The following is a 23173-nucleotide window of genomic DNA, read 5'->3' on the forward strand; positions in this document are numbered from 1 at the left end:
AATTAGCCGGGCGTGGTGGCGGGCGCCTGTAGTCCCAGCTACTTGGAGATGCTGAGGCAGGAGAATGGCGTGAACCCGGGAGGCGGAGCTTGCAGTGAGCCGAGATTGCGCCACTGCACTCCAGCCTGGGCGACAGAGCAAGACTCCGTCTCAAAAAAAAAAAAAAAAAAGTAACAGATTCACAAGCAAAATTTTATTTTGCAATCACTAATTCTTGTGATTATGAAGATATAACCTAACCTAGGAAGAAATAGGCAGCTGTTCTTTTTAGAAATTAATTATCTACTGTACAAGCCCATAGGCCTGCAGGTACAATGAAAGAAGGAAGGTAACTTCTTTACACTGTGAATGGGTAAAGAAATCCAGTGAGGCCAATGTTATCTGTTTCATCGATGCCAATATTTTTTCACTTGTCTTGATATTAAGTGAAGGCTCACAGTGCCTATGTGAAAACTTTGGTACAATTATTGTGGCTGTAATAAAACTACAACATACATAACCTCCAATAGATCCATTTTAAATGAAGAAAAATAACTACAGTTTATTTTTAAAAATGCTTCAAAAACATTTTTCTTGATTAAATCTGTGGCTACTTCATTGTTCCTGCATCCCTAAAAGGTTCTTAAAATTAATCAGTGAGGTTTCTTCCATCTAATTACATGAACTTTGTTGCATGATGTCACATGCTAGCTAACTGCATGAGCAGTGCAGCTGCTCGCATCAACCAAACATAAAAAATACTAAAGTTATTATCAGAAGAGTAGTAGGTAAGGATTCTACTTTGCGAGTTGACAGAACTCCACCAAAGGTGTTCTAAGTAGAACAAGTACCTTTTCTTCTCCTTCCTTCTCCTTCCTTCCTTCCTTCCTTTTCTTTTTCTTTCTTTCTTTTCTCTCTCTCTCTCTCTCTCTTTCTTTCTTTCTTTCAAGACAGAGTCTCGCTCTGTCACCCAGACTGGAGTGCTGTGGTGTCGTCTCGGCTCACTGCAACCGCCACTTCCTGGGTTCAAGCAATTCTCCTGCCTCAACCTCCTGAGTAGCTGGGACTACAGGCATGCACCACCATGCTCGGCTAATTTTTGTAATTTTGGTAGAGACAGGGTTCTGCTATGTTGGCCAGGGTGGTCTCAAACTCCTGACCCCAAGCGATCCACCCACCTCGACCTCCCAAAGTGCTGGGATTACAGGCATGACCCACCGCGCCTGGCCTGTTTTCTTTCTTTTAAAACAAGAATAATGAGGCAAAATATTTGAGTGAAAACAAATAACACAAAAGGACAACTCTTGGAGGAAAAAATCTGACATTTACCAACAGTTTTGGGGAGGTGACACATCAACACTTAAATGATGCAATCCATCACGTGAATCTGTAACGTGTCTATGTCAGGCAGAACCTCTCCACACTTGGGGCAGGAATGAATCGGAATATTCAGCTGTGGCCGCCGGTCCCAGTCCTCAGCTCCTGGTAATAAGTATGAAATGAAATATCATTCCATTAGTTCCATTTTGCAGGCAGTTTTGTTTGTTTCACTTGAAGAACAGATGGTGAGTTTTAACATCAGTTCAACTTTGTATTCAACACGTAGTGGGACATCAGCACAGGTGTTTGGTCTTTAACTGAAGTCATCACGATGCACATAGAGAAAAATCTCTCCAAGTGATACCTGCTTCCCTATTATTTTAGTTTTTTTTTTTTTTTTTTTTTGAGATGGAGTCTCGCTGTCATCCAGGCTGGAGGGCAGTGGCACAATCTTGGCTCACTACAACCTCTGCCTCCCAGGTTCAAGTGATCCTCCTGCTTTGGCCTCCTGAGTAGCTGGGATTACAGGTGCGTGCCACTACACCCAGCTAATTTTTGTATTTTTAGTAGAGATGGGGTTTTGCACTGTTGGCCAGACTGGTCTTGAACTCCTGACCTCATGATCTGCCCGCCTCAGTGTCCCAAAGTGCTAGGCTTACTGGTGTGAGCCACCATGCCTGGCCTGTTTTAGGATTTTTTTTCTTTTCTTTCTTTTTTTTTTTTTCTTGACAGATGGAGTCTCGCTCTGTCTCCCAGGATAGAGTGCAGTGGCACAATCATAGCTCACTGCAGCCTCTAACTCCTGGGATCCAGTGACCCTCCTGCCTCAGCCTCCTGAATAGCTGGGACTATAGGCACATGTCACCACACCTGGCTAGTTTTTACAATTTTTGTAGTGATGGGATCTCACTATGTTGCCCAGGCTGGTTCTGAACTCCTGGCCTCAACTGATCCTCCCATCTCGGCCTCCCATGTACTGGGATTACAGGTGCGTTGGTGCATTCTTTTAGGATTTAAACTGTATCCCAGTTTCAAGGTATGTGAAAATACATGGTTTCAGTTCTAGGTACAGGACAACGCATGTTCTAGTAAATACTAGGATATCTGGGAGAAGAAAAGGGATGAATGAGGATATAGCAAAAGAGGGAGGGAATGTGGAGAAAGAAATCCACCAGAGCCCAGGACAGGTCTCCTAGAACAGAGTGTACCTTCCCAGCAGCAGAGGCAATCATCCCATTTGTTCAGCAGACACTTTTGAGTTCTCTGGGATGTATAGAGACACTGCTGTGTGCCAGGAGACAGACATGGTGGAGAAGCCAGGTGAGAGATGTGGCAGCAGTGTCATGGCAAGGTGTTAGGCATGAGTGTTAGGCCAGGTGAGTGTTAGCTGCAAGGGCATCCAGGGGAGAAAGGGAAGGGCCCCTAGTTTAGATCTTGGTGCAGAAAGGCCTCCTAGATGAAACCAATTAACTTGAGAGGGGCCTTGAGAATGAACAGGAAGTTAACAAGGAGGAATGATGGAAGAATGCACTCTATCATTTCCCCCAGTTTTGGAGTAGTACTGAGGTTCAAGCCTCAATCACAGCATGTTCAAAATAAACCCTGACCCTAGCTAGGTCCTGGATCCATACAAACTGTGATTGATGCAGGAAATTATTTCTGGCTCCCAGGCATCTCTCTGTTCGGACCTTTCTGGACCAATGCAAACCATCTTGGTTTTTTGGTCTCAGCCTAGACTTTGGTTAGGCTCTCAAAATGTTTGTTTCTGGAGGCAACCTTTATTTGCTTCTAAGTACATTACTTGGATGTAGTAACATGTATGAATATTTGAGATTGTGTTCAGCAGCCTTAAGAAGCATTTCTGAAGAGATATGTATTGATCATAGAGGATGATTTCCAAAGCAAGGAGCTTTCTAATCACCCCACTGCCAGAGAAGAGGGGTCAGGATGCAGGGCTGCCTCTGCTCTCTGACTCCTAGCATAAGCAGTACGTCTTGCACATCCTGGAGGACTCAAAAGTATCTGCTGAATAAATGAGACCATTGCCTCTGCTTCTGAGAAGGTACATTCTGTTCTAGGAGACCTCTCCTGGGTGGGTGGATCACCTGAGGTCAGGAGTTTGAGACCAGCCTGGCCAACATGGCGAAACTCTGTCTCTACTGAAAACACAAAATTAGCCGGGTGTGGTGGCTCATGCCTATAATCCCAGCACTTTGGGAGGCCGACGTGGGCAGATCACCTGGGGTCAGGAATTTGAGACCAGCCTGGCCAACATGGCGAAACGCTGCCTCTACTAAAAATACAAAAATTAGCCAGGCGTGGTGGCGTGCACCTGTAGTCCCAGCTACTTGGGAGGCTGAGCCAGGAGAATCGCTTGAACCCGGGAGGTGGAGGTTGCAGTGATCCACGATCATGCCGCTGCAGTCCAGCCTGGTTAAGAGAGTGGGACCCTGTCTCAAAATAAAAATAGAAATAAAAATAAAGTACTTAAATATCTACCTAGAACACACAAACACCTATAAAATAGCAGACAGGTATCAACATAGAGGAATAAAGTACTTTGGAAGTTCAAAATGGAAACAGTTCATGGAGATGGAGTTTGAAATAGATTTTAAAGATGGGGTAAGAGGTCACTGGAAAGAGACTGGAGGAAAACAGGAATATGCAAAAGAAAAGGGCGCCTATGTGAAGGGCACTAATACAAGCAAATACAAGCTTAGGACAAGTTCAAGCGGATGATTCAGTCTGGCTAATATCTGTAAGAGAACAGAGGGAGACACGGTTTAAAAGTGTGGCTGTAGGCTGGGCACAGTGGCTTGCACCTGTAATCCCGGTACTTTGGGAGACTGAGACAGGCAGATCAGCTGAGGTCAGGCGTTCGAGACCAGCCTGGCCAACACGGTGAAACCCCATCTCTATTAAAAATACAAAAATTAGCTGGGTGTGGCAGCACACGCCTGTAATTCCAGCCACTTGGGAGGCTGTGGAAGGAGAACTGTTTGAACCCGGGAAGCGGAGGGTGCAGTGAGCCGAGATCTCGCCACTGCACTCCAGCCTGGACAACAGAGTGAGATTCTGTCTCAAAAAAAAGAAAAGAAAAAGTGTGGCCATGCCAGGCACCTTCTGGCAGGTTGAAGGGTCTGGTCTGGATTCGGTGGGTAATGGATGGAGATGGGAGTGCTGTGGAAATGAGACAGACGGGTGCTATATTTTTGGTGCCTTGATTTGGAATCCATTGTAGAGAATGAAGTGGAATTTTCCTTCAGGCATCTTTTTCATAGGATAGCTGTTTCCTGAAAATCCAGGCTCACACGGGACTCACCTCTTTGAACAAGGTAAGCCTGCTGGTCAGGGTCACCTGTTCTCGCCCCGTGACGACTCTGCATCTCCATCAAGGACTGCCTGCCGGGACGAAAAGCAACACGCCGTGTGATGTTCTACAACCCCGAAACATGACAACGCTGAGCAGACAGTCAACAGAAGTAGGGAAAAAAGACTCAAACTACGCTGCCAAGGTTCATAAAAACCAGACTAATTTTAGTTTTAAATACTATTGGCACTAGGAGACTACGTTGTGAAAGTAAATAATTACGGTTAAAAAAATCAGGAAATAATCAAACTGTCATCAATAGGAAACAGATTAGAAAGAAGTGGCATATTTATAAATCAAAATACTCACAGCAATGAAGTATAATAAATTACATCCGCACATATCAACAGAGCTCAAAATCACAATATAATGTAAAGTAAGTTGCAGAACAATACCTATAGTGATCATTTTGTAACTTAAACACAGAAAAATCAATATTATCTGGTTTTGAGACATGATATAGGGGTAGGTGTGTGTGTGATATGTAAAAGTATAAAATAGATGGGGAAGCTACCCACCAAATTCCTAACAGCACAAGGTAAAGGAAGAAAGGAATATAATGATGGATGGGGAACAAAGGAGACTTTAACTCTAACTACAACTCCCTTTTTCCTTTAATAAAAAAAAATACTTGAAGGAAATAAAAGCAGCTGTCAGTGCAGGAAGGAGTACATAGTAGAGTCTGTTATTTTATTCTCTGAATTTTGCTGTGTTTTAAAACTTTCTCAAAATAAATTTCTAAAAGTCAGAAGTAATTTTTGGCAATATTTTTTAAAGAATATTTAGGAATTTAAAGTGCTATGAATATTTCATCCATGACAATAGCAAGATAGGTCATTGGGACACGTAACATTATTGTTAGAAGTGCATGGTGGCATGCACTTGTAGTTCCAGCTACTCGGGAGGCTGAGGCATGAGGATCACCTGAGCCCAGGAAGTTGAGGCTGCAATGAACCATGATCATGCCATTGCACTCCAGCCTGGGTGACAAGAGTGAGACCCTGCCTCAAAAAAACAAAACAAAACAACACAACATTTTAAAAATCAAAATCCTTGCTTATCTGTAAGCAAGGAGCTTGATCAAGCTCCCACAAGTCTCTGTCAAGCTTTCCTGTAAGACAAAGTAAGTGTTGGGAACATGATCCCATGAAGTGTAAGTGAAGCAATTATTATTATTATTATTCATTTTTCAGACAGGGGACTCGCTCTGTCACCTAGGCGGGAGTGTAGTGGTGTGAACACAGCTATTCTTATAGTTCATATCAGGAATATCTGGACAGGCACCTCTTCTACAGCCATGCCGATGTGAGCTCTGGGTCCTCCTCTCTCTTTTCCTTACCTGCCTCCGTCTTCAAAAGCATCATTCTCTTTCAGCAGAACTGCCAGCTGCAATGCCAGTTGCTCCTTTTGCTCATGAATTTTTTCTCTCGCTGCTCTTTCAGCATGAAAATCAGAACAGTAAACTTCCATCTGTTAGAGGAAAAAAAGATACAGAATTTAGTACCTAGATGAATGCAGATTCTCTACAGTGTTTATGCGATGAGGAGGTAGTGCTGTATCCTTCAATAGCCCTTGTGAATCACAGATGCATAATCCTGCTAGAAAACAGTATAATGACCATGACTTTCCAGTTACATTCCAATAGCAGATACAAGCTGTGTTTGTGTATGCTTTAAACAACACAAATCCTGCAACTGCACTGATACAGGTAGTTTAAATACTGTAGGTACCATTAATTCAGCAAAATTATCCGGACTTTTAGATAATAAACAATTCAGGATCAACTTAATATAGTAAATGGCTTATTCATTCTGCCAGGTGTATTTATGAAGGCTGGTCTTAAGCTAAATTTAAAAGAATAATCATCACAAATAGATGCTATTTGTTAAATTCCAAACATGTGTGAGGTCCTATGTTGGGTGCTTTACATTTACTATCTTATTTTACCTTATGAAAAATCCTGAGAATATAGAATTGCCATCCTCATTTTACAAACTTAATGGCTCTTAATCTTGAGAAAATTTGTTAAGTGGCCAAATCAGCATTTGAACCAGACAGAAGACCATTTCCCATGGACTTTTCCATATTCAATCCACGTCCCATGTGTGGTCACCAGCCTCCTAAGATGGTTCCGGTGATCCTTGCCTCTTGGAATTCATCACCTTGTATGTTTCCCTCCCACAATGAATAAGGCCAACCTGTGTAACCTCTAGGATACTGCAGAAGTGATGGTGTATGGCTTCTGAGACTAGGTCACAAAAGACACTGTCACTCCTTGCTCTCTGTTGGATCACTTGCCATGACATGAGGGCACCCAAGCATCCCTCTGGAGGGGACCACATGGTGAGGAACTAAGGCCTCCTGCTGACAGCCTGGGCAACATGGCAAAACCTCATCTCTACTAAAAATACAAAAAATTAGCTGGGCATGATGGCATGCACTTGTAGTTCTAGCTACTTGGGATGCTGACGCACGAGGATCACCTGAGCCCAGGAAGTTGAGGCTGCAGTGAACCACGATCACGTGACTGCACTGTAGCCTGGGTGACAGGAGTGCGAACCTGCCTCAAAAAACAAAACAAAACAACACAACATTTTAAAAATCAAATACTTTTTTAAAATTATAAATAACAAAACACTTAATAGTGCTTTAATATTTAATGGTGTCAGCTAATTGAGTGAACTGTTCCATTGGTATTGGAATTTAATACTAATTTTTAACGTTCTATGTTTAAAATTAATTTTTTCTTTTCAAATTTGCTGGTTCTGAGATATAAATTATTATCCATTATTTTAAAAGTAAAATTAAAAATCTAAATCTTCTATCAAAACTATGGTTACTTAAACGTATGTAATAAAGAGATCATTTTAAGGGATTTCCTATCAATTGTGAGTGGTCCAGCATCTCACAGTGTTGGCGGTGGATCATGGGTGTTTTGGAGTATGACTTAAATTCGATTTAGTCTCACTTCTGTCACTTACTAGCTCTGAGCCAGTAAGGATAGAGTCTTTGTTTTGTCCATTCCTATATCCCAGGCAGTAAGAACAGTGTCTGACATAGATATATAGATATATAGATATATATATATATATATATTTTTTTTTTTTTTTTTTGGATAGAGTCTCGCTCTGTTACCTAGGCTGGCATGATCTTGGCTCACTGAAACCTCTGCCTCCCAGGTTCAAGCAATTCTCCTGCCTTAGCCTCCCGAGTAGCTGGGACTACAGATGCCCCCCAACACGCTCGGCTAATTTTTGTATTTTTAGTGGAGACGGGGTTTCACCATATTGGCCAGGTTGGTCTCGAACTCCTGACCTTGTGATCTGCCTGCCTCGGCCTCCCAAAGTGCTGGGATTACAGCACCATGCCCGGCCGTGTCTGACATATTATAAGTGCTCAAAAAAGAAGTTATTGAATGAACGAGCAGGAGTATCCATCAAGAGAAAACAAATGTCTATGTCTAGAATGAGTGAAAATACATGACTGCAGCAGAGTGGAAGAACCCAACAACATGAGTTACCCAAGCAAGGAAATGCTCTGAAGAGCTGAGAATGCAGGTTGAGGCTCTATTCCTGGAGAAATAAAACTGAAGCTATAAGTACCAGTCAACTGGCTGCATTTCACAGGGGTCAGCCACTCTGGGCAGCTGGTGATAATGAAGCTGTATGTAGGGGATAACAAACTGCTGACATTATTATATTAAAAATAGTATGTTCATCAGATTGGCCAAGGTTTTTAAAATAACGCAAGAATGCGAGGACATAGGAGTGCTTATCTTTTGGTGAGAGTATAATTTTGGTTAGGCATTTTTAGAAGACAGCTTGGTAATATTTATTTAACTGAGAAATGGACATAACTTATGATCCAACCATTCAATTGGATGCTGGCCGGGCACGGTGGCTCACGCCTGTAACCCCAGCCGGGGCAGATCATGAGGTCAAGTGTTCGAGACCATCATGGCTAACATGGTGAAACCCCATCTCTACTAAAAATACAAAAATTAGCTGGGCATGGTGGTGCGTGCCTGTACTCCCAGCTACTCGGAAGGCTGAGGCAGGAGAATGGCTTGAACCCGGGAGGTGGAGGTTGCAGTGAGTCGAGATCGTGCCACTGCACTCCAGCCTGGTGACACAGCTAGACTCTGTCTCAAAAAAATAAAAAAAATTTGATGCTTTATAATAAGACAGCATGGTACCAGAGCAAAGATACATGAGTAGACCAATAAAATAGAACAAAATCCAGAAACAGACCCATGCATACATGGACACAAGTTATGATGAAGAGGGCAGCAGAGCACTTAAGAAAAGATGATTTAAATGGTACCAAGTTAACTGGATATTGATATAGGAAAAAAATAAATATTTACCCTTACCTCACTTTCTATACACAAGAGCCATTTTCAAATGGTTTGTACATCTTAATGTAAAAGGTAAAACAACAAAATTTTTAGAAGACAACACAGGGAATATCTTCCTGGCCTTGGGGTAGTACAAGTTTCTTAAACAGGACACAAAAAGTACTAATCATAAATAAGAAGGCTGACATACTAGACTACCTTAAAACTAAGAACTTTTGTTCCTCAAATGACACCTTCATGAGAGTGAAAAGGCAAAAATAACTGACAAGGGCTTATATGTGCAGTATATACAGAAGTCCTTACATTTTTTAAAAAACCCAGGCCAGGCGTGGTGGCTCATGCCTGTAATCCCAGCACTCTGGGAGATGGAAGTGGGTGGATCACCTGAGGTCAGGAGTTTGAGACCAGCCTGGCCAACATGGTGAAACCCCATCTCTATTAAGAACACAAAAATTAGCAGGGCATGTTGGCACGTGCCTGTAGTGCTAGCTACATGGGAGGCTGAGGCAGGAGAATCGCCTGAACCCAGGAGGCAGAGGTTGCAATGAGCCGAGATCACACCACTGCACTCCAGCCTGGGCGATAGAGCAAGACTCTGTTTCAAAAAAAAAAAAAAAAAAAATCCAGGCAAACTAAACCAAAAAAAAAAAATAAAAAAAAAATAGGCAGGGTTGATCAGGCACTTCACAAAAGAGGATACCTCAAAGGCCAAAAACACTTGAAAAAGTACTCTTTCCCATTAGTCATCAGGGAAATGCAAATTAAATGAGATACCACTATATACCCTCCAGAGTGGTTAAAGGAAAATGACTGATAATAGAAGTGTTGGTAAGATGTAGAGCCATGGAAACTCTCTGTTGATGGGAGTGGAAACTGGTCCAACCACTTTGGAAAACTGTTTGGCATTACCTGTTAAAAGTGAATAACATGCAGAGCCTATGATCCAGCGACTCTACTCCTAGGTGTGTACCCAACAGAAATATAAAATACCCACATGTGAACACAGCAACATGCACACGAATGTCTTAGCAACATTAATCATAATGCCACAAACTGGAAAGAATCCAATTACCTATTAAATGTAGAACAGATAAGATCCACTGAACACTTTCCAAATGCTTCAGTTTTAAAGTTTTAATACATTCACGGGTGAAAAAAATATAAAATGGAAAATTAGAAACATTCTAAACCCCATCACTTTCCAATGCGAGAATACAGTCAGGGCTGGCCTCGCTCAGCTGGGGTTTCAGAAGGTGCCTCACCTGAGCCCTGAGGACGGCCATGGTTTCCAGGTCCTCCTCCTGCTTGGCAATGGTTTGCTTCATTTCATCCATTTGCAGCTGTTTGGAAGCCAGAGCCTTCTCTGCCAGTTCCAGTTTTTCACTCAGTTCCTTCAGCACTGCCCTGTCCACTTTTTCTGACTGAAAAAGAAACATTTATTCTAAAAATGGTTTTGAAGTAATTCTGCCTATTTTAGTAAAATATTAGGAAAAGGTTTATTTTTTGAATTATCAGCTCTGGCTGGGTGTGGTGGCTCATGCCGGAATTGAGAGGCTGAGGTGGGAAGATCGTTTGAGCCCAGGAGCGGGAGACAAGCCTGGGCAACACCGTGAGATCTAAAAAATGTATCAGCTCTAACCAGTCTGTTCATCAGCAATGCTAACTTATTCAGAAAGTTGTATTTAAGTTGTGGCTTGCAAATAATGAATTCCTAAAAAAAAGAAGATAACGCCAAAATCAGGGATACAATAACAAACTCCAATTTTGATAAGGATGTGACTCATTGATACTGTTATTTTTCCACTTGTTACTCTTACTTCTTGAAGTCAGTGGAAAAGAAAAAACATGTTTTAAATTTAAAATTATTAGGTTCAAGAGAGGAACACTACTGCTGGGCATGATAGCTCACACCTGTAATCCTAGCACTTTGGGAGGCTGAGGCATGTGCATTGCCTAAGATCAGGAGTTCAAAACCATTCTGGGCAACATGGCAAAACTTCCTCTTTAAAAGAGAATAAATGAAAAACAAAGAGTATATTTACGAGGCTAAAAATTCAAAGATCCCTTCTAATTCACAAGCTTCTGTGGTCTCTATCACACCATGCTGGCATTATTACTAATTTATTTATTTTTTTCTTTTTTTAGAGATAGGTTCTCACTCTGTCACAGGCTGGAGTGCAGTGGTGTGATCACAGCTCACTGCAGCCTTGACCTCCTAGGCTCAAGTGATCCTCCTGCCTCAGCCTCCCAAGGAGCTGGGACCACAGGCACGAACATCACACTTGGTTAACTCTTTATTTTTTGCAGAGATAGGGCCTCCCCGTTGCCCAGGCTGGTCTCAGACTCCTGGGTTCAAATGATCCTCCAGCCTTGGCCTCCCAAAGTGCTGGGATTACAGGCATGAGCTACCACACCTGGCCCATTATTATGAATTTAAACTGCAGGCTGATGATTCCAGTGTCCTAAATTCACTGACAACAGGCACGCTGGTCTTGCACAATTCCCCAAAGCAGATGGCCCTTCCTACCCATAGAAGCCCATGCTCTTAGCTCTCCTACAAACCTACCCTTAGAAACACGAAGTGCTTGGCCAGGCGTGGTGGCTCACGCTTGTAATCCCAGCACTTTGGAAGGCCGAGGCGGGCGGATCACGAGGTCAGGAGATCGAGACCACGGTGAAACCCCGTCTCTACTAAAAATACAAAAAATTAGCCGGGTGTGGTGGGGCGCCTGTAGTCCCGGCTACTCGGAGAGGCTGAGGCAGGAGAATGGCGTGAACCCGGGAGGCGGAGCTTGCAGTGAGCCGAGATCGCGCCACTGCACTCCAGCCTGGGCGACAGAGCGAGACTCCGTCTCAAAAAAAAAAAAAAGAAATACGAAGTGCTTAATCCCTGACCATAGGACATTAACATCATCTTTGTACGCAATAAAGCACATTACACATATGTGGAACATCAGAAGTTATAAACCCTAGATGCAAGAAATAATGATACACTGGAAAACCACCTCTGAAACCAGATTTAGTGAAGGATTCATGCAACTATTTTATATACAAAAGGTTCAACAGTTTCTGTTCATTATTAGGCTATGGAAGTAATTTTTTTCAGTGAATACCTCTTTTCTTGTTAGTTCCTCAATTGTTTTCAATGCATTATTATGTTCTTGAAGAAGCTTGTTGTGTGTCATCTGTAGCACAGCTAATTTGGACCTATTAAAAAAGATATTAAAAAATGGAATCCTGGGGAAAATATCATAGAAACTTACAGTCTTGCCTCCCAACGTTCTGAACACTCAAGTAGAAAAATCTTCTCGCCTACCTTTATCATCCCACCACCTACTAGCATTTCTTACTCTCAAAAAAAATCTTTTCTGAAAAATCAAGACAGAGTGCAAACAATCAGCATAATTTTATTATGACAAAACTTTTAAACTTTATCCCCTCTGAAGAAGTCTCCTAGGACTCCTTCAGATAAGTGAAAAAGAAATTTTTAAAAATTTATTCTCAAAGGCGAATTCCAATCCGTATAAAAAGGCGATTCTCCCTCCTCTGCCCCATCGCTGCCCTTCTGACTCAGCATACTCACTTTTCATCCTCTGTTTTAGCCTGTTCCATTTTGATTTCTGATAGCATGCTTTCCACTTGTAGCTCTAACTTTTTGTTAGTATAAACAAGCTCTTGCTTTTCATTCAACTCTGATGGAGTTGCAGAATTTTTCCTTTCAAGGGCCTGACACCTAAGAAAGGTCAAGGTTTCATGAGGATAAACAATGCTCCTTTATGCTCAGTGGTTTTTAAACAAACCCCAAGGTTATGTACAATACAAGAATTTTAGGGCTATAGGGTTTATGAATGCAAAATGAAATACATACTCCTCCTTGCTTCTTCACTAGACCTGGCCGTATTTCTGAACCCTTACGCCTAAACATAAAAAAGTATAGATCTAAGCTCACATGCAGTACTGTCCTCTTTGAATAATTGTTTTAACTAGTCATACAGATACATTTTTAGTATTTAAACACAGACCACAGTAGTAATTAGCTAAAGGTGCTTCTCATGTAGTGATGAGTGGATATCTTTTATATTAAAAAAAAGTTATAGGTTCTGTCAATTGCAAAGACTTTAGTTTCCGACAAAGATTCAATAAGGGAAAAAGGAAGTTCCCCTAACTCTTCTTAAAGAGCAGAAAGAGAATTTCAATATAATACAAATAAATGACAGCTATGCACAAAGCATTAATGCCCAGCACATTGGACATATCATTTAACACAATGTATGTAGAAGAAATTATAACACACAGTTTACAAATGACAAGACAGGCTCAGAGAAGTGAAATAAATACCTTGCCCAACACAAATAAGTTGCAGACTCATATGTCAAATCTAGGTCTGTTTGTCCAAAGTCCTTAGTTGTAGCTGCCATGTTGTATCATGTTACCATAATACTACAGAGTGTTGGGAATTATAACCTCAAGAAAACACACACACCTCCGTATTGTGCTAGAAACATGTTTGCCAATGAATCCAATAGAACAACATCAACTTAGGTTTGCTAAGTTTTGGGTAACTTCTTACATCAAGAGAAACAAACACATGCCAAACTCTCAATCTACATGTTAGCCTGAAATAATTAACTGATTGAAATAACAAATTGAAATTGACCTTTTTCCAAATAAATGTCACTCAAGATCTTTATGCTCTTTTCATCTTTCTTTATGCTTACTCACATCAATGTCATCAGCTTACGTCAGTAACAGGAAAACTAGCTCACAGCTTTGTAGAGATCTCACACAGGCTCGTACATTTAACAAATGCCCCTAAATGGCAGAATTAAAGTTCTCCAGTCCCCAACCCCCCATCTTACAAGTATTTCATGCTCACACATTAACTGGAACATAAGTATTTTCTGAATTCATATTTTAATTAGGTGTCTATTTTTCTTTTAGTCATAACATAGTTAAAAAAACTATGTTTTTATATGGTAGGATAATTTGTAAAAATGTGTATTTCAAAGGAGGATAAAATTGCTCTCGCGTTCTTACTTTTCTTGAAGTCTCTTCTTCATTAGCTCAGCTTCGCTGAGTTTTGTATGAGCCTCTTGAAGCTCCTTAAACAGAGATGTCACCTGAAGGTTCAGTGCTTCCACTTCGCTTCCAACCTATCATACGGGAAATCCCAAACATATGTGTACAATTATTATCAGAGATTAAACAAACCTCTTTGGGAGAAAACAGGCTGAACCATTAGTAGCCAGTTAAGACTGGCTGGTGAATTGATCCAACTTTGAAAATACCCCAAACATAGTGTAGGAAAAGAATGTTTTGGATACTTGGTACTTAGGTTTGCTAAGTTTTGGGTAACTTCTGTTTCCTAATAAAGCATGAACTAATCAATTTGGATGCACTGTGATAATGACTTTATCGCTATTAAAATGAACCCTATTCCAGGTTCAGAGATCATAGACCACAGAGGTGTCAAAGCACAGTCCTATCTATCCAGCTAACAACTTGCCCCCATACTCCCTTCCCAGTGTGTTTCTAGTTTACTCAAGTATTTTTGTTGTGCAGCCTTTTTCCTGGCAGCTCTATAATTTTTGTAAATGAGTTTCTGATGCCTTGAAAGGCCATACTTCCCTGCTATTGGCTGTAGAATTCGTTTTAGTCAACAGGGAACTATTATTCACTGGTGGTCTCTTCATCTGTTTTCTAAATGTTCTCTCTTCTTTCAACAGTAAGGTCTCAGTCTCCTGGCATATGGTAGGCATTCAATGTACATATTTGTTGAATAAATTAATTACCTAAAGTGAGTATTTTATGTAAATGCCTTTCACGTGGGCCACTATGGCTATCAACCTTCACGGCTTCATTAACTTCTCAAAGCTGAAGACTCTCTGCAGACTCAAAGGCACCTCTCTCAATTACCAGACAACACTGAACAAGACAACACTGAACCTTTTTCTTTCAAACTACTTTATTCAAACCAGTAATGGGATAGAACCCAAATCTTTCAATTCTCCCTCAAGTTTCTGAGTCATATCCTCAAATGATCTCATTATAAAGTGGACAACATTCCTTTTCCTACAGTAGGCTTGTTCATTGAAGGACTGAGGAGAAGAAATCAGTCAAGAAGAGACATAGGAAATGGTTTTGTAGAATACTGATAGAAATACATCTCGCAGCTGGGTGCAGTGGCTCATGTCTGTAATCTCAGCACTCTGGGAGGCCGAGGTGGGAGGATCATGAGGTCAAGAGATCGAGACCATCCTGGCCAACATGGTGAAACTCTGTCTCTATTTTTTTTTTTTTTTTTTTTGAGACGGAGTCTCGCTCTGTTGCCCAGGCTGGAGTGCAGTGGCGCAATCTCGGCTCACTGCAAGCTCCGCCTCCCGGGTTCACGCCATTCTCCTGCCGCAGCCTCTCCGAGTAGCTGGGACTACAGGCGCCCGCCACCACGCCTGGCTAATTTTTTTTTGTATTTTTAGTAGAGACGGGGTTTCACCGTGGTCTCAATCTCCTGACCTTGTGATCTGCCCACCTCGGCCTCCCAAAGTGCTGGGATTACAAGCGTGAGCCACCGCGCCCGGCCTCTGTCTCTATTAAAAATACAAAAATTAGCTGGGCGTGGTGGCGGGCACCTGTAATCCCAGCTACCTGGGAGGCTGAGGCAGGAGAACTGCTTGAACCTGGGAGGCGGAGGTTGCAGTGAGCTGAGATCGCCACTGCACTCCAGCCTGGTAGGCAGTCAGACTCCATCTCCAAAAAAAAAAAAAAAAAGAAATACATCTCGCTACAATTGACACAGACCAGGACAAGGAAATACAAAAGGAACAGATAGATAATATTCAACATCAACATGATTTTTATATTTCTAAAGCAAATAACACATCACGAGATTCAAATTCAGTGGCTGGACTACTGTCGTGTGTATGGGTGTGACAGTGGCCGTGGAAGCTTAGGACTCACAGTCTCTGGGCCTTTCTCTTCATCATTCTCTTTCTCTGTGCTCCCCTCTGTCTGGGTTTCAATCTCAGAACGATTACTTGCTTTCTTTTCAAAATCTAAAACTCTGGAAAATCACAGAAGGTAGAAAAGTTACTTTCTCTTTGGCTTTAAGAGAAATAGCAATTACAGAAGCACTAAAAAGAAGATTGCTTACAATTGGGATAAAGGATCAGGGTTTTCAAAATCTCTACACATTCACTATATTAGCATTAGTTTTATTTTTCATCCTAAAATTGGCTAGAATTGATTCACAGATGAATACACACAGAGGTAAAAGGCAAGTGAAACTCATCTTGAACACCATCTGTTTTCATGTAACTGTACTATGCAGCAATGTTTTTGAAATTGTGTGTTTATACATGTGGATGCATGTGTGTTCCATGAACATGGTATCTCATTTATAAGAATTCAGTGGAGAAGGAAAGACTTTTCCTTTTAGGACACAGCTAAGTTTAAAAGTCACCGAATAAACAACAACAAAAAAAGTAACACCATTCTTAACACCAAATCATAACCACAGGAAAGCCATCCCAATCCAAGTGAAACAATAGAGACTGTGGTTAAAGATAATGGGTTGAATAGATGCATATAATTTTTTTCCAGCCCAAACTCTACTAATAGGACCTTCAAAAAGCCATGTGCCTACAGGAACAAAGAAAAAGGGAGAGGAAATAATAGTAGGAAAATATAGAAGTACAGGTCTGAGTGGGGCCTTACCAGCCCAAGAAGGCCGACCTTTGAGCCAACAGTAGGCACAGCCAAGAAGCAACCAGATTCACACTGTGGGAACTCCAGGACACTCAAGCATAAGTGATACCAGGAACCTCTGAAAGTGACGACAAAGGTGGGGCCTTAGCTTTCCCCCTAAGATTAGGAACAAGACAAGGATGCCTGCTCTCTCCATTTCTACGTAACACCTTTTTTTTTTTTTTTTTTACAAGATAATCAGGCAAGAAAAAGAAATAAAAGGCATTCAGACTGGAAAGGAAGCAGCAAGACTATCTCTGCGATGGCACAATCCCAAAGATGGCAATTCTCCCCAAATGATATGGGGATACAGTGCAATCCCTAGTAAGATCCCAGCTGGCCTTTTTCACAAATTAACAAGCTGATCCTAAAATTCTTATCGAACAGCAAAGAATCCAGAAGAGCCAACAGTCTTTAAAAAGAAGAACAAAGTTGGAAGGCACTATCTCTTGAGTGCAATTTCAAGTCTCTCCACCTTCTGATTCCCTTCCCTTAGGCACAGCAGGAGCTGGCTCACAGTTAACTCCTTCCTCATACAGTTAGGCTTTGTGTCCCCACCCAGATCTCATCTTGAATTGTAATCCCCATAATCCCCACGTTTCAAGGGAGAGACCAGGTGGAGGTAACTGAATCACGGGGGCAGTTTTCCCCATGCTGTTCTGGTGATAGTGAGTTCTCACTAGATCTGATGGTTTTCTAAGTGCGTGGTAGTGCCTCCTGCGTTCCTTCTCCTTCCTGCCGCCTTGTGAAGAAGGTGCCTTGCTTCCCCTTCGCCTTCTGCCAGGATTGTAAGTTTCCCGAGGCCTCTCCAGCCATGCTGAACTGTGAGTCAGTTAAACCTCTTTCTTTTATAAATTACTCAGTCTCAGGCAGTTCTTCATAGAAGTATGAAAACAGGCTAATACACTTCCTGATTTCAAAACTTACTACAAAGCTATAGTACTCAAGACATCGTGGTACTGGCATAAGGACAAACATAGATCAATGAAACAGAACTGAGAGTCTAATGAAGTTGGACTCCTATATCACAACATACATGCAAACAGACTCAAAATGGACCACAGGCTTAAATGTCAGAGATGAAATTACAAAATTCTTTTTTTTTTTTTTGAGACAGAGTCTCGCTCTGTCACCCAGGCTGCAGTGCAGTGGCCAACTGTAGTTTTGGCCACTGCGCCAGGCCAAAACTACAAAATTCTTAAGAGAAAAACATAGGAGTAAATCTTTGCGACCTTGGGTTAGGCAACGGTTTCTCAGATGGGACATCAAAAGCACAGGTGACAAAAGAAAAAGGAGATAAACTGTATTACATCAAAATAAAAACAAGTGTGCTGCAAATGATACCATCAAGTGAAAAGACGATCCACAGAATGGGAGAAAATAGTTGCGGATCTGCTGGGTGCGGTGGCTTACGCCTGTAATCCCAGCACTTTGGGAGGCTGAGGCGGGCAGATCACGAGGTCAGGAGATCGAGACCATCCTGGCTAACAGGGTGAAACCCTGTCTGTACTAAAAATACAAAAAAAAAAAATTAGCCGGGCGTGGTGGTGGGCGCCTGTAGTCCCGGCTATTCGGGAGGCTAAGGCAGGAGAATGGCGTGAACCCGGGAGGCGGAGCTTGCAGTGAGCCGAGATTGTGCCACTGCACTCCAGCCTGGGTGACAGAACAGGACTCCATCTCAAAAAAAAAAAAAAAAAAGAAAATAGTTGCAGGTCATACATTTAATAACGGACTTGTATCCAGAATGTAAAATGAACTCTTATAATTCAACATAAAAAGACAACCCAATTTTTAAAAATGGGCAAAGGCTCTGAATAGACTTTTCTCCAAAGCAAACAATGGTCAACATGAAAAGATGCTCAACGTCGCTGTCACTAGGGAAATACAAATCAGAACTATGAGATACCAATTCACATCCACTAGGATGGCTGAAGTCAAAGTGAAAGACAATAGGAAACAAGCATTGGTATGGACGTGGAGAAAGTGGAATGCTCATGCACTGCTGGTGGGAATGCGAAATGGCGCAGCTGCTTTGGAAAATGATCTGCTGGTTCCTTAGAATATGAAATAGAGGTACCATATGACCCAGCAATTCCACCCATAACGATATACCCCAGAGAATTAAAAACACATATCCAAGCAAAAACTTGTACACAATGTTCATAGCAGCATTATTCCTAATAGGTAAAAAGTGGCAACAACTCTAATGTTTATCAGCTGATGAATGAGTAAACAAAATGTTGTATATATAGATAATGGAAGGCTATTCAGCAAGGAAAAGGAAGTACTGATACATGCTACATTGTAGAAGAACCTCAAAAACATTATGCTACGTGAAAGAAGCCAGTCACAACAGACCACAGACTGTATAATTCCATTTATATGAAATGTCCAGAATGGCCAAGTCTATAGAGACAGAAAGCACATTGCTTGGAGGAGCAGACAGTGAGTGCTGTTTGGGGAAAAAAATGTTCTAAAATTACATTGTAGTAACAGTGGTTGCACAATCCTGGGAATATTCTAAAAAACACTGAAATGTATACTTTAAATGGGTGAACTGTATGGTATCTTCATTATACCTCAGGAAAGCTGTTTTAAAAAACACATATTTCAAGTTAACCTATTTCATACCTTTCTTTGGCCTCCTTGAGTGCAATTTCAAGTCTCTCCACCTTCTGATTCCCTTCCCTTAGGCACAGCAGGAGCTGGCTCACAGTTAACTCCTCATGTTCCAAGTAATTCTTGGCCCCCTCTGCAGATCTGCTCCTATATTTAGACAATGCCCTGTTCAGTATAAAGGTTAAAAGATTTTCATCAGAAAAATACCAAAGCCTAAGAAGAGAGTAACCCAATATAACTGGGACCAGCTTAAAGGAACTGCTTTCCAGAACATTCTCCAACTGATTCTCAACTAGTGAACAAGCAAAGCTGTCCTGGACCCCCAGTGCCAAGCTCCTCCATGCTTCCTAGGGAAGTTGTGGAGACTCAGTGAGTCTCTGGAGAGGCCAGCCTTACACTGCACACACCCACTTCCTCCAAACAGTCACTGTATACCTGACACCAGACCACAAAACCCACGGAACAGTTCAGCAGAGGCAGCTGTGGCTGAAGGTGCCCAGCTTTCCAGAGATCTAGTCTCAAAGGGGACTGCAGTCAGACAAAAGATAAAGGCACATTGTACAGACCACTAGCCTTTCTCCAAGTTAACAGAGACCATCACAGCTTAAGTCAAGGGGAGAAAACCTTTTTCACTTGTGGTTTCGAATAATGAGAGCAGAGAAATGGAAGCGCTGTTGATATGTCAAGTATTTTTCTTGATTTCAAAATCTGACTAAATCAAGAGACATATCAGTGACAAACAGAATCATGATCACTGTTACAAAACATGAGGGATGACTATGATGATGCTAATGGCAGCTACTCTTTCAGTCACCGACTCGGGTTCACATAGCTAATAAACAGCCAGGATTAAATCCCAGTTTCCAGGACTCTGAAGCTCCAACTCCAAACCTGGAAATCAATCTCAGACTAATTACGATACTCACAAATGGTACAGAGCTGTTATTTTAAAAATAGCCATGTGGCTTAAAAGAGGAAGCGGTCTTTGCATCTGGATATGAACGATGAGGAAGTGGCTTTGATCTTTCAACCAGGGCTTTTTTATTTCCCACTACTTCCAGGAACGTCTTTAAATATTAAAAAGCAATTTGGGGGAAACGTGAGGAATTTTTAACCAAAAACGGGAATTACTTTTGTTTATGCCAGTTACTCTGTTTGATGAAAGAATATTATCTAATATTTACTTTCTTCCTTATACAAGGGCTTAGAAACATAATGGAAGACAATTTTTTTCACGTTTTGTAAGTCAATCTATATGCACATTCGTCAAGTTATACAAAGAAGGTTTTAAAAATCTATGAGATGGCTGGGCGCAGTGGCTCACGCCTGTAATCCCAGCACTTTGGGAGGCTGAGACGGGCGGATCACCAGAGGTCAGGAGTTCGAGATCAGCCTGGTCAACATAGTGAAACCCTGTCTCTATTAAAAACACAAAAAGTTGGCCAGGCGCAGTGGCTCATGCCTGTAATCCCAGCACTTTGGGAGGCCGAGGCGGGCGGATCATGAGGTCAGGAGATCGAGACCATCCTGGCTAACACGGTGAAACCCCGTCTCTACTAAAAATCCAAAAAATTAGCCAGGCGTGGTGGCGGGCGACTGTAGTCCCAGCTACGTGGGAGGCTGAGGCAGGAGAATGGTGTGAACCCCGGGGGGCGGAGCCTGCAGTGAGCCGGCCGAGATCGCGCCACTGCACTCCAGCCTGGGTGAAAGAGCGAGACTCCTTCTCAAAAAAAAATAAGACACAAAAAGTTAGCTGGGCGTGGTGGCGGCCACCTGTAATCCCAGCTACTCAGAAGGCTGAGGCAGGAGAATTGCTTGTACCCGGGAGGCGGACGTTGCAGTGAGGTGAGATTGCGCCACTTCACTCCAGCCTTGGTGGCAGAGTGAAACTCCATCTCAAAAAAAAAAAAAAAAAAAAAAAAATCTATGAGATAAGAGATCCCGGCAGGGCGCAGTGGCTCACGCCTGTAATCCCAGCACTTTGGGAGTCAGAGGCGGGTGGATCACGAGGTCAGGAGATCGAGACCATCCTAGCTAACACGGTGAAACCCTATCTCTACTAAAAATACAAAGTTAGCTGGGTGTGGTGGCGGACGCCTGTAGTTCCAGCTACTCAGGAGGCTGAGGCAGGAGAATGGTGTGAACCCAGGAGGCGGAGCTTGCAGTGAGCCAAGATCACACCACTGCACTCCAGCCCGGGCAACAGAGCAAGACTCCGTCTCAAAAAAAAAAAAGAGAGAGATCTTTTGAGTTCTTTTCAGACAATCATCTCTTGAATAGATGATTACAGGAGTAAGCAGCTTGCAGAAGGCGAGCTAGCAGTCTCCTCGATGAGCACTGCTTGTGAGAGTCAAGAGGTTCAGGCGCTCAGTTCTAGGTCTGCCTCCCTCCCCAAGGCCGCGCCACTATTTAAGATGTCTGTTTCCTCACGTCTACGTAGGACAGGTACACTTGAGACTCCACAGGTAAGAAATCTGGGCACTTTCAGGCGACACCCACAATGACTGAGAGTGCTATCAGTCATTGTTACAAAAGATGTTCCAGTATTGGTCATGCTAGCTTATAACCGGGAAGTAGGAGGGGAAAGAAAATGAAAATATTTCACTTATGGAAGCTGGGCAGGCTGGTCTGGGTCAAATGGCACTGGGGAACCAATGAGCAAACATGTCTTTGATTAGGAACAAATCATTGACTTGATTGAGAACCAGTTTGCTTTCACTCTTCATCTGCTGGAGGTGAGACACCACCAGAACAGAGCAGTCAGTGTGAGCCAAACAGGAACCAGACAGTTTTTAATCTTTGCCAGTTTGAGCTGCAACATTAAATAGCATTCAAATCAAATATTCTTGAAAGATCCTGGTATAAATCATAAAGAAGTTACTTCCGCAGGTCACTACATTTGACCTCCAGTGACAAGCACCCAGTGACAAGCCTGCCCAGCCTGTCTGCCTGACAGCCCAAGTCTTCCTTCACATACGTGCCACTGGAGACTGTTCTCGTGGGCCCAGGACTATGCTTGATTTCTTTTACTGACCCTTCTGCTTCTCCTTCCTGTAAAAACAGAAATGCAAGGGATTTAACACAATATGTCTACAAGACAAATTCTTTGTCAAAAGAAAAAAAAGACAAAAGATGAATTTTTGTGACATGCAACCCAAAGAACCTTCCAAACATTCAGATGTGCACTGTTTAAACTGGGTGGCTCAAATGCAATGGAAACGTACCCTCCCCTCACCTGGCACACCCTGTCGGGATTATAAATACCCCAGCTAAGGCGTGAAGGTCAGTTTCCTCTGGCCATACACATTCTACCTGACTCTGTAAACATGAAAGCTTATCTGCTCCTCTCTTTCCTTGGCAGTTCCCTCTTTCTCAAGGTTAAGGTCATACAGAGCTGGTGACAACTCCACATATCCTTCCTTTAAAATGCAAAATGCTATAACTCACTGAGGTAAAGTTAAAAAAGAGGCAGTTTCTGTGAATGAGATTCACAAAGCGCCATCTTCGCCAAGTTGGTTCCCATTAGAAATGTGTATGCACCGCAGGTCAGTTAGGGAACAAGATAGTCTAAGACCCACAGGATTTGAAAGACATTTATATTCCAATAAGCTCCCAGGGAAAATCTTCAAAAATGCACAAAGATGGTTCTAGATATATATGTATAAATATATATATGTATATATAGAAATATAGATATATATTATAATATATAAATATATAATGTTATATTATATATACAACATTATATATAAATATATAATGTTATGTTATATATACAACATTAT

General features: G+C 42.0%; 1 protein-coding gene across 1 annotated transcript in view; it reads right to left on the reverse strand.

Moving 5' to 3' along the window:
* Positions 1–1283: 1283 nt before the first annotated feature.
* OPTN (optineurin) overlaps positions 1284–23173 on the reverse strand; it is a 27758-nt gene continuing 5868 nt past the window's right edge. The window contains exons 3-12 of the mRNA XM_058435710.1: positions 22366–22478; positions 19401–19553; positions 15984–16086; positions 14064–14179; positions 12610–12759; positions 12140–12233; positions 10289–10447; positions 6009–6139; positions 4622–4701; positions 1284–1461 (exon numbers count right to left, since the gene is read on the reverse strand). Of these exons, the coding sequence (XP_058291693.1) occupies positions 1340–1461; positions 4622–4701; positions 6009–6139; positions 10289–10447; positions 12140–12233; positions 12610–12759; positions 14064–14179; positions 15984–16086; positions 19401–19553; positions 22366–22478 (1221 nt within the window). The 3' untranslated portion in view covers positions 1284–1339. The remainder of the gene's footprint in view (positions 1462–4621; positions 4702–6008; positions 6140–10288; positions 10448–12139; positions 12234–12609; positions 12760–14063; positions 14180–15983; positions 16087–19400; positions 19554–22365; positions 22479–23173) is intronic.

The sequence above is a fragment of the Hylobates moloch genome, unplaced genomic scaffold (assembly GCF_009828535.3).
Source record: "Hylobates moloch isolate HMO894 unplaced genomic scaffold, HMol_V3 SCAFFOLD_2, whole genome shotgun sequence".
In the NCBI taxonomy this organism is placed as follows: Eukaryota; Metazoa; Chordata; class Mammalia; order Primates; family Hylobatidae; genus Hylobates; species Hylobates moloch.